The sequence below is a fragment of the Tarenaya hassleriana genome, unplaced genomic scaffold (assembly GCF_000463585.1).
Source record: "Tarenaya hassleriana unplaced genomic scaffold, ASM46358v1 Cleome7, whole genome shotgun sequence".
Taxonomy (NCBI): Eukaryota; Viridiplantae; Streptophyta; class Magnoliopsida; order Brassicales; family Cleomaceae; genus Tarenaya; species Tarenaya hassleriana.
Genome location: NW_010969548.1, coordinates 4,960,758 through 4,969,988, shown reverse-complemented (window position 1 = coordinate 4,969,988; position 9,231 = coordinate 4,960,758). Strand labels below are relative to the sequence as shown.

Sequence of the window (9,231 nt, the reverse complement as noted above, 5' to 3'; positions counted from 1 at the left end):
ATGCCATCAAGATAGCTGCTTTGTTGGTGAAAGAGCAGATGATGGGGTCTTTGTTGTTAGGCCGCATACCTCCAATGTGATAAATGACTGCTCTTTGCTTTCCGTTCATTCATACCAAATGTGAAGTTTTTGCTTGTTTACTTTCGGACATTGAGCTTCTTGATCTGCCTTTTAGGTTCTTGGTTGGGGAAGGTGCCCGGCTATGGGCCATGTCCAAAGGTGTTGCTTCGTCAGATACTGTATCAGAGGCTGATCAGGTTGAAAATTTATCTTTACACCATAATTCTGAATTTTCTTGGGAATGATATTTCAGCTCAGACATAGTGTACCTGGAGCATCTCACAATCTTAAGCATCTGATGTTGTTACAGTGGCTATTGACAGAGAGAGCAAGAACACAGTGGCAAAGGTTTAGGACAATGCTTGCAGATGCAGAGACAGAAAGGAACCTTTCTGCTGGAGGACAGCCCAGCAAAACCGTGGATGATGGAGTGTGTGATCAGACATCCATATGTTGTACAGTAGATGAGGACAAGATCATGGACACTGTTGGCGTTATTTGTGTTGACAGTGAAGGACACATAGCTTGTGGTTGCTCAAGTGGCGGAATTGCAATGAAGGTGGTAATAATCCATTCTTCGACGTACCATACCATCAGCCCCTAACAATCACCATGTGACTGAACATAGGTCCTTTTATCCCTGAACTTGAACATCAGGTTAGTGGCCGTGTGGGTTTAGCAGCAACATATGGCTCTGGCTGCTGGGCATCCTCAAAAGGGCCATTCGGAGCTCCCTTTATAGTTGGATGTTGTGTGTCTGGCTCTGGAGAGTATCTCATGAGAGGATTTGCTGCTCGGGAATGCTGTACCTCATTATCGCTGTATATATCATTTTTATTTTTATTTTTTGCATTTTGGTTTGTGGTTTTCCGGGCTGTTGTTCTGAGACAAAGCTAAGAAGGCATTGTTCTTGGGTCTATTAGTTCACAAGCTGGTCCTGCATCTGCCGCCATGAAGGTTTTACGTTCTGTGATGCAACAAGATTCAGAGGATGGTGGTGTTAACAGAACTGCTGGGTTTCTAGTTGTTCAAGCAGATGCTCCTGTGGCTGTGAGTTCAGGATTAAAAGTACCATCTCTGTTTTAGTTTATTCTACCTGACGCTGATCAATCTGTTTTCCTTGTAAGGCCCTGGGGAATGTATCGGAACTGAGATCAGTGGAGATAGCTGCTGCTTATTCGTCACCATCTTTTGGTGTGGGATACTATGGGAGTTCTATAGAGAAGCCAAAGGTATGACCTTTTGCAACTGATATCAATCAACGCGGTCTTCCCTCGTATGTATACCAAGGGGAAGCTTCAGAACTAAGTTTGAGATCATTCTTTCTCTGTTGATCGGATGGTACACAGGTTTCGATTCTTAGGAAGAAGAGAGAGAAGGGTGAAGCTATGATAGAACATTTTGAAGCCCGGATTGATCTGTGCTCGAACCAGTGCTGAACGACATCGGTGTTTCCTGAATGGCTTTTTTTCACAAAGAGAGAAAAGTAGTGATAAATTTCTTTTCTGAATCACAATGGGGTAAGTAGGAATCGTACCAGATAGACGAGATGGTGACACCGCCGATGGCCAAACGAGTTTGAGTCGTTCCAGACTTAAAAAAGTCAGTATTGAAACGCTGCGTCTTCTGTCCTGACTGAACCTTATTTTGGGGGAGCGACCTGTGTCTGCCAATACTCTTCTGGGAATATATTAATATAAACCCAGAAAACAATTGAAGGAACAACAGAAAAAAAAAGAAGAAGCTTTTTTCCTATGGGAAATTCCATCCCATCAAAACTTGGGAGCATATCGATTTGTTTTATTTGTCGAAGAATTGAGTGTGTTCCTTCCTATTCCCAATTCCCAATCCTGGTCAGAGGATAAATCTGTACAGAGATGATAATAATAAGGCGGAGGAAGTGAAGAAAGATCAGAAAGCGAGAGTGCCTTCAGAGATGTTGTCGTCGGAGGCTTCCGAAGGTGGAGGTGGCGGCTGAGCTTTGGGTTTGTTCACCGTCCTTGAGAATCCGTACCCCAGCGAACTCCCACTTGCCTCACATAGCTTCCATTTTCAAACAACATGCATTTCGTTAATCATCTCCTCAAACAACTTTTTTTTACCAAATTTGGAAACAAACAAGTCAACTCCATACCTCCGTTAGCTCAGACAAGTGACGCGATCTGAATTCATTGATGGTTGTCGCAATCTCAGACGCCGGCAATTTGGCCTGTAACATACCATCACAGGGCACAAAAGAAAAAAATCCTCAGTAACATGCACTGAAAAAAAAACATAAGATTATGCAAGGAACTCAGCCATCTTAAATTAGATTAAATCGGTTTTTATGGTTTCATACTGCAACTATACTCTATTTCACCTGAGCAAGAACAGCAGCTGCCAACTGCAGACTTGGTTCAAGAGTCTCCGGAACAACCTACAGTGTTTCAGTTGGAGATTTTAGTCTACAATCAAAGAAAGAGAAAGGAGAAAGGAGAATGACCAGAAGAAGGTTTGGGGGGGGAGGGCAATTACAGCAGTGGCGCCTGCTTTTTCAAGGTTGAGGCCATGATCAACATCATGTGCACGGACAAAGGTTTTGACGTTGGGGAAATACTTGTTCAGTGCCCATACACATCTGTAGTTTGCTCCTGGTGTATCTAAAGCTATCGCTGCAGCACACGCTCTCTCTGCACCGACTTTGTGAAGAACCTGCTTGTTACCGATTGAGAATGTCAGATGGTGAAACTTGTTCAGTTTGGAGTTGTTTCGATAGGTTGTTTTACCTCTCTACTTCCAGCATCTCCAAAATAGACTGGGAGATCTAATGAACGCCCAATTGCCACTCTATCACTGTAATGATAGGAGGGGTTTTTTTATGTTAATGATGGTCTTGAAATCGACCAAGCTATTTAAATACATTGCACATGTAGAAAACCAGCTTCATAAATCTTATTGCTTAGAATATGAGAAAGTAAAAGAATGGGAAATTGGCTGATGTAACTAACATTGCCTTAAAAACAAGACTTTCAGATCAGAGGTCAAGGAAAAAAACGAGATCTGTGAGTAAAGATAGAACATTATGAAATTCACATTGAAGCCAAGTTTGCAGTTTAATGGCACAGAATGTCACTTCAGTAATGATGGGAAGGAATAAATATTTAGACAAGTATCAGTTTACCTTGTGACATCGAGGGCAACAAATGGGATGAGTCTTTCTGAAAGAAGCTGCGCTATTATCTGGCAGTAACAAATCGAAAGTCAGCAAAGATTCTCAAGCGAGGTTTTTATTCGAGCAATAAGTGTGGATGTTGTCTGAACCTGACCAACTCGCCCAAATCCACAAATAATGATGTGATCCTGCAAATCATCCGTCTGAAAAGAAAATCATGTTAGAAAGCAGATCAGCCGATTTGCAACATATTCTTGTGACTTTCATTATTACTCGGAATCTGTTGTGTTTCTAAAGGATGCTAAAGAGACACCATATCGTTGTATGGCCAACTACAAATTATGCTGTTAATTCTATAGATGATGATGATGAGTTTTAAATGTGAGGAATCCCACCTCACTTTCAACTGGCAATAAACTGCGAACATCATGCAACTCAAATCGAGATGCAATTAACTGACCACCAGCAGCTAACCATGGTGTGATGGCCATTGATATTCCCACGACAAGAAACAACAAGGAAGATAGCTGGGAAGACATTATACCCTGCAGGAAACACCAGTTTGGTCCTCGGCAGAAGTGAGAAATTGAGAATATGTAGAAAGGCAATCTTCGCAATTTAAATTGAATTAATAACAAACCTGATTGACAGCTTCACCAAAAGCAACGAATGCAAATTCTCCACCAGGAGCCAAAAGAAGACCGACCCTAATTGCAGATATGATTGAAATGCCGAACAATCTGCCCACTATCGCAACTAATATTGTCTTGCCGCCTATTAAGAGCCCCAATGTTCCCATTATCACAGGGAAGTTAGAAAGAAGAAGTTTTGGATCAATAGACATGCCGACCTGAAATCCAATAAACTTTACCAGTTATTTCTTCCAAGCACCTGAATACACGTGTTAATCATCTGAAATAAGATTCTGATCTCACAAGAACAATAAAAAAAATTATTTATATCTATCTTTTATCGTCGATAGTTTCCTGAACCTATAAAAACCCTTAAGCACTGATACACGTATTTCAAAAGATAATTCATAGAATTACCGTCATGAAGAAGAGTCCCAACAAAAGACCACGGTATGGAGCAATATCTGATTCAACTTGCAAAGAAAATTCTGTCTCTGCAAGGAGTAAACCAGCCAAAAATGCTCCTAATGCCATGGACAATCCAGCCTGATTTAGAGAACAGGACACTGAAAACGTTAGCACGATGGAATAAATGGGATAACGGACAAAGGGAATGCTCAAACAAGCAACAAGGAAGGTCAAGGTCATACCCTAGCTGTGAGTAAGCTAGTCCCAAGAATAACAAGAAGTGTGTTGGCGGAGAATATCTCGGCATTTCTGTTTTCTGCAATTTGCTTGTAGATAGGGCGAAGAAGCTGCATATGCCAAAAGAACGTCAATGCATAGGCTGGATAATTGCAAAGAAGCATTATAATTACCAGCAGTAGTAATAATATACTTTCACAGCAAGTTCATTAACATGGCACCATCAGTGGAAAATCATAAGTTCCATCTTACAAATTAAATGGAATACCTTGAGTGTCAAAAGTTGAAGTATCTCAGAGGTAAACAAGGCTTACCAGGCGTCCACCGGCAATAATGGCAGCAATAGCAACTGCTGCCTTAACTGCAGCAAGTCCAAGAGCTTCAGCAATGGCTTGAAATCCAACCTGAAAAAACCAGTGAGGGTTCTCCTATTAGTAATAATAGCTAATGAGTACATAGAATATATGAGTGATACTAGCCATGGTTTACCAATACTAGCACCAAAGGAGAGTATTGAATAATTCATTTGATTACACTAGTCCAATCATATAAAGCACAAAATGAAGGGAAACTAAGATAAAGCAGGAAAAGACTAGTGCTAAATTTACCCCTCCTTTTGATGAATTAGGGGAAATAAGTGGAATAAGTATCAGTAGAACAACCACCGCCAGATCCTGGGAAGAATAGGAACAAATCGATTAGGATTTTCCAGCATAGTGGCCACTATCCATGTCAGAACATTAATTTGTTCTGAGATGTACTACAGAACTAATTCAGCATAATGAACCAACCTGGAAAAGCAAGACAGAAAATGTAGCTCGTCCATGTCTTGAGGTACTCTCACCTCGTTCTTGTAAAACCTACAAACCAAGTCAACTGTATCCATTAAAACAAATGGCACCTAGACACTTAATAAAATGTCTGTCGATAAATTCTCCTAGAGAATCTCTTATAGAGGGCCAATCATGGTATAGTACAAGTTATAGACGAATTCATCCATAAAACAGTCACATACTCAAATAACAGCAAGTGGTACAAAGTGGTAGAGCAAGACTGCAAAATTTTACCTGAAGGACGACAGCAGTGGACGATAATGCCAGACCATTTCCAATAACTATCGCAGCTGGACCAGGCTGACCAGCAACAAAGTGTGTAACCAACCCGACTACTGCTGCTGTCACCAAAACCTGGATTAAGAAAATGAAACACTAGATTAGATGACTTGAACTCTGCTTCATGCATAAAAATAGGTATGCATCCCGGGCCTGGCAACGTGGATACAAGAAATGAGATATGTGGTTCCTAAATTGACCTGAGCAGAGCCCAATCCAAAAACATATTTCTTCATGGAACTTAGCCTTTCAACAGATAGCTGCAACAAAAGGAACAGATCAGCTCTTAACTTCTATCAAAAACAGATAAAAAGAAAAGGACCAGCACTCAAATACATCAATCAGTGAACTTTACCTCAAGGCCAATGTTAAAAAGCAAGAAAACGACTCCAAATTCAGCAATGGCCTTGGTTCCATGCACGTGACGAATTATAGAGAGACCGTAAGGACCAATCAGGATTCCAGCTGCCAAATACCCAAGAACAGGGCTGCCTATACATTGCAGATAATAAAAATCACTGGACAACAGTAAAATAGTTTGACTGACATGATAGGAACATGGCAGGAGTTGAGATGAATCCTGAAACAAAAGCTACATATACAGAGAAATCCAATATATAATGGATACAGAAATTTAAGAAGCGGTGTCAAACAATTCTGTTACCTCCAGGAATTTTCTGAAATAGAGGCACAAATATGACACTTGCAAGCAGTAACCACAACATATCAAGAAGGGAAGCTTCCTCCTCATTCATCTATGAATATGAAAAAGTCATCAAATCATGTTTCATAATAACTGCTTTGGACTTAGAAGTAACAAGTAAATGCATAATTCATTGGTACCTCTTGATGAGGGATCATCTCAAGTAGTTTCTTGATTCTCTTGGGAAGTTTCTGCACCCGCCGGATAAGAGGTTTTGTATTGGAGGAAACATCTTCTACACTAGTGGTGATAACATCCGGCTGCTGAAGCAGCTGATTGTTCCTCACTACTCGGTTGGTGTAGAATGTTAGTCTGACATGAATCAAAATCTTACAATTATCAAAACTGACAAAGTTTGTGGTATGATCACTAAAAAGGACAGTTTGGAATTTAACATCGATCCTCAAAAACAATGACACAATAAAGAGTAACTTTATAGACTGACCCTGCTCCAAGCAGTGCTACTCCGAGAATTAGCTTAGGCCATTGCCTTTTCGCAGAGTCCACCAGACTATGAAAAACTGTTTCAGTAGTGAAATCAGTCTCATCTGCACTGAAAGAGAAGAAAGATGCAGAAAAGAACCGGGATGATTTATTCCGTGATGCCTTTGGAGCATTAAGAGAAGCAGCCTCCCTTGTCAGGTCTTTCTGCATCTCCTGCTTCTTTGTTTGGACGACATTCTTTGACTTTTCTGGTTCAGCTTCAACATCCTTAACAGTGTCTGCGCTTGGCTTTCCGTTCTCATGATCACTTATCTCGTAAGGCTGAGTAAACTGTTGAGTGCTCTGGCCGACTTTATTAGACACAAGATCTGATGTATGTTGGGCAATTGATGAATCGCCATTTATTGGTAACTCTCTTTCTCCCTCATGGCTCCCATCATCAATAATACTTGGAACAACCTCCTCTTCTTCAAGAATAATTTCTTCAGAAAATACCTGGCCCTGGGGTTTTTCTTGGGTTTGAGAACTGGAAAGTGACTTTTCAGCTCTCTGGAGAGCAATTTCGGCATCATTCACACGTTGAGTTGCCTCAACTTCGAACGCAACAGCTTGCTCGGCTAATATCATAATATTTGCAACGTCCTCCTCGGCTTTCAATGCGTCAATCTGTGTTCTCTCAGCTACCTCATTCAATCTGGCCACTTCGTTTTGCAGCTCCCCTTTCTTACTCTGTAAACGCTTCAGTTCGGCTTCACAATTCATTAAATTTTCTCGACATTCTTTTATGTCATCCTGAGCAGCTAAAAGGACTTCTTCTTTATCTTTAACATCGTCACTAATCTCACTCTCTCCAGAAGCTTCTCGAATATCATTTCCAGCAGCTGTTTCAAGTGATTCCAGTACAACCTGAAGCCTAGCTTCAGCTAGAGATAATGCCATAGTAGCCTTCTGAACAGCTTCTTTAGCAATACATTCCTCGTCAACTGTCTCTTGAATCATGTCAAGGGTTTGGTTAACATCGTTCCAGGCATTGGCTGCTTCATCTTTCAATGCTATTGCTGCTTCTGATATTCTTTGGGCTTTGTCCTCAAACATGGTGCTATTGAGCCTAGCAACTTCCAATTCTTTGATTGTCTTCTGCAATAACTCCCTGAGTTCCTCCAGACTAGGTGTTTCTGCCTCCTCTCTCACTTCTTTTTCTTCTTCTTTTGAATTAGTAACCTCATTGTCTTCTGAACTATTCCCCAGATACCCATCACCACTATCTGCAAATTCAGCATCTCGGCTATTCCCATCCACATTTCCAAAAGCATCGTTAGCTTGACAATTTAACCTAAATCCCTGCAGAAAACTCTTAGTTTCGCGACCACTGCAAACTAAAGATTTTCTGGGAAGCGAATGACTACAGAATCTTCCGGTGGAAACGGCATTCAAAGTCAAAGGGCCACTGTGTTCAGCATTCTTCCTCAATCTTCTCGACGCCCCCACTTTAGTATCAAACGCCGGATTAAAAAATTTAATGCAAAATCCCTTGTGACACAGTTTGGGGCCTAGCAATCGATTGGTTAAGCCGTAACCCGCCCCTTCACCTCCATGAAGGAAACTCCGCTGCTGAACACCACACGCGAAGTCCATATCTCAAATCGAGCTTGTGAACACGATCTAAAGAAGCCTACCGTGTTTGTCGAACCTTTATTGAACACCTGCTGACAAAAACGGAAATGACACGGTTTGATAGACCGCAAATTCGCATTCGAGACCAAACGAACAATATCAAGAACCACGCACAGCGATCTATTAACCAAACTCAATACTCATATGCGCGAACAGAAAACCGGTACACCTACATACGCAAGTAAAACTATATGAACAGCTATACAAGAACGCAGAGGAAGAGAGAAGACTGACCGGTCATGGGAAGTCGATGCGAAGAATGAGTTGAGAAAGGGCTAATGGTGGAGGAGGACGAGAGAGAGGGAGAGAGGAGCGATCAGAGTGGCTGCGCACAGAAACTGGAGAATTCCGTTTCGGCGCTCTTCAAATTTTCCGTCCAAGTTTTCTCTCTCTGGGTTTTCACTCTCGCCAACCAAACAAGGTAGGATTGTTTTTCCGTTCTCCTGGAAAAATTACAGAAATGGCCTTCATCGTGTGTGGAGATTCATTCCGAATAAAAGATGCCTTGAATATACCCAATTGCTCTCCATCATCGTACGCGCTTATCAGACGGGCGTGAGATACAGACGCGGTCTGGGCTGACCAATACCAGGATTCGGTTCGGTTTAATAGTAGTTTATTATATTATATGAAGATTCCTAAAAGGGAAAAAATGGTTAATCTGAGATTTTCTTAAATTTAGATTAATTTATGTATTTTTCATGGTTTTCAACTTTGATGCGTTTTAATGAACAGACCGAATATTGAAAACGAACCGGTTGTATTGGTTGCATTGTATAGCTGCACCGGTTTTGTATTCCACAGTCGTGT

General features: G+C 41.2%; 2 protein-coding genes across 4 annotated transcripts in view; one reads left to right on the top strand and one right to left on the bottom strand.

The window, feature by feature from the left end:
• Positions 1-1,681, top strand: part of LOC104801450 (putative threonine aspartase) — a 2,755-nt gene extending 1,074 nt beyond the window's left edge. Inside the window, exons 5-11 of one of the 2 annotated variants that reach the window (XM_010524727.2) lie at positions 1-76; positions 176-257; positions 371-622; positions 718-881; positions 984-1,110; positions 1,188-1,292; positions 1,410-1,681. In XM_010524727.2, the coding sequence (XP_010523029.1) occupies positions 1-76; positions 176-257; positions 371-622; positions 718-881; positions 984-1,110; positions 1,188-1,292; positions 1,410-1,499 (896 nt within the window). In that variant the 3' untranslated portion in view covers positions 1,500-1,681. The remainder of the gene's footprint in view (positions 77-175; positions 258-370; positions 623-717; positions 882-983; positions 1,111-1,187; positions 1,293-1,409) is intronic. The other variant, XM_010524728.2, reaches the window with a different exon arrangement.
• A 110-nt stretch (positions 1,682-1,791) lies between these two features.
• Positions 1,792-8,878, bottom strand: LOC104801451 (K(+) efflux antiporter 2, chloroplastic). Of its 2 annotated transcripts, none has more exons than XM_010524730.1 (21): positions 8,656-8,878; positions 6,749-8,453; positions 6,444-6,615; positions 6,265-6,355; positions 5,956-6,092; positions 5,801-5,860; positions 5,556-5,675; positions 5,280-5,348; positions 5,097-5,162; positions 4,803-4,892; positions 4,494-4,598; positions 4,261-4,389; positions 3,852-4,061; positions 3,607-3,756; positions 3,361-3,414; positions 3,221-3,279; positions 2,826-2,892; positions 2,575-2,751; positions 2,420-2,476; positions 2,195-2,269; positions 1,792-2,103 (listed from the first exon to the last, which is right to left on the bottom strand). In XM_010524730.1, exons 2-21 carry the CDS (start codon positions 8,380-8,382, stop codon positions 1,972-1,974), a joined length of 3,654 nt encoding a protein of 1,217 aa, XP_010523032.1. In that variant the 5' UTR covers positions 8,383-8,453; positions 8,656-8,878; the 3' UTR covers positions 1,792-1,971. The 2 variants fall into 2 exon arrangements, with proteins under 2 accessions (XP_010523032.1, XP_010523031.1); XM_010524729.1 differs by having other exon boundaries at positions 6,749-8,450.
• Positions 8,879-9,231: the final 353 nt, after the last annotated feature.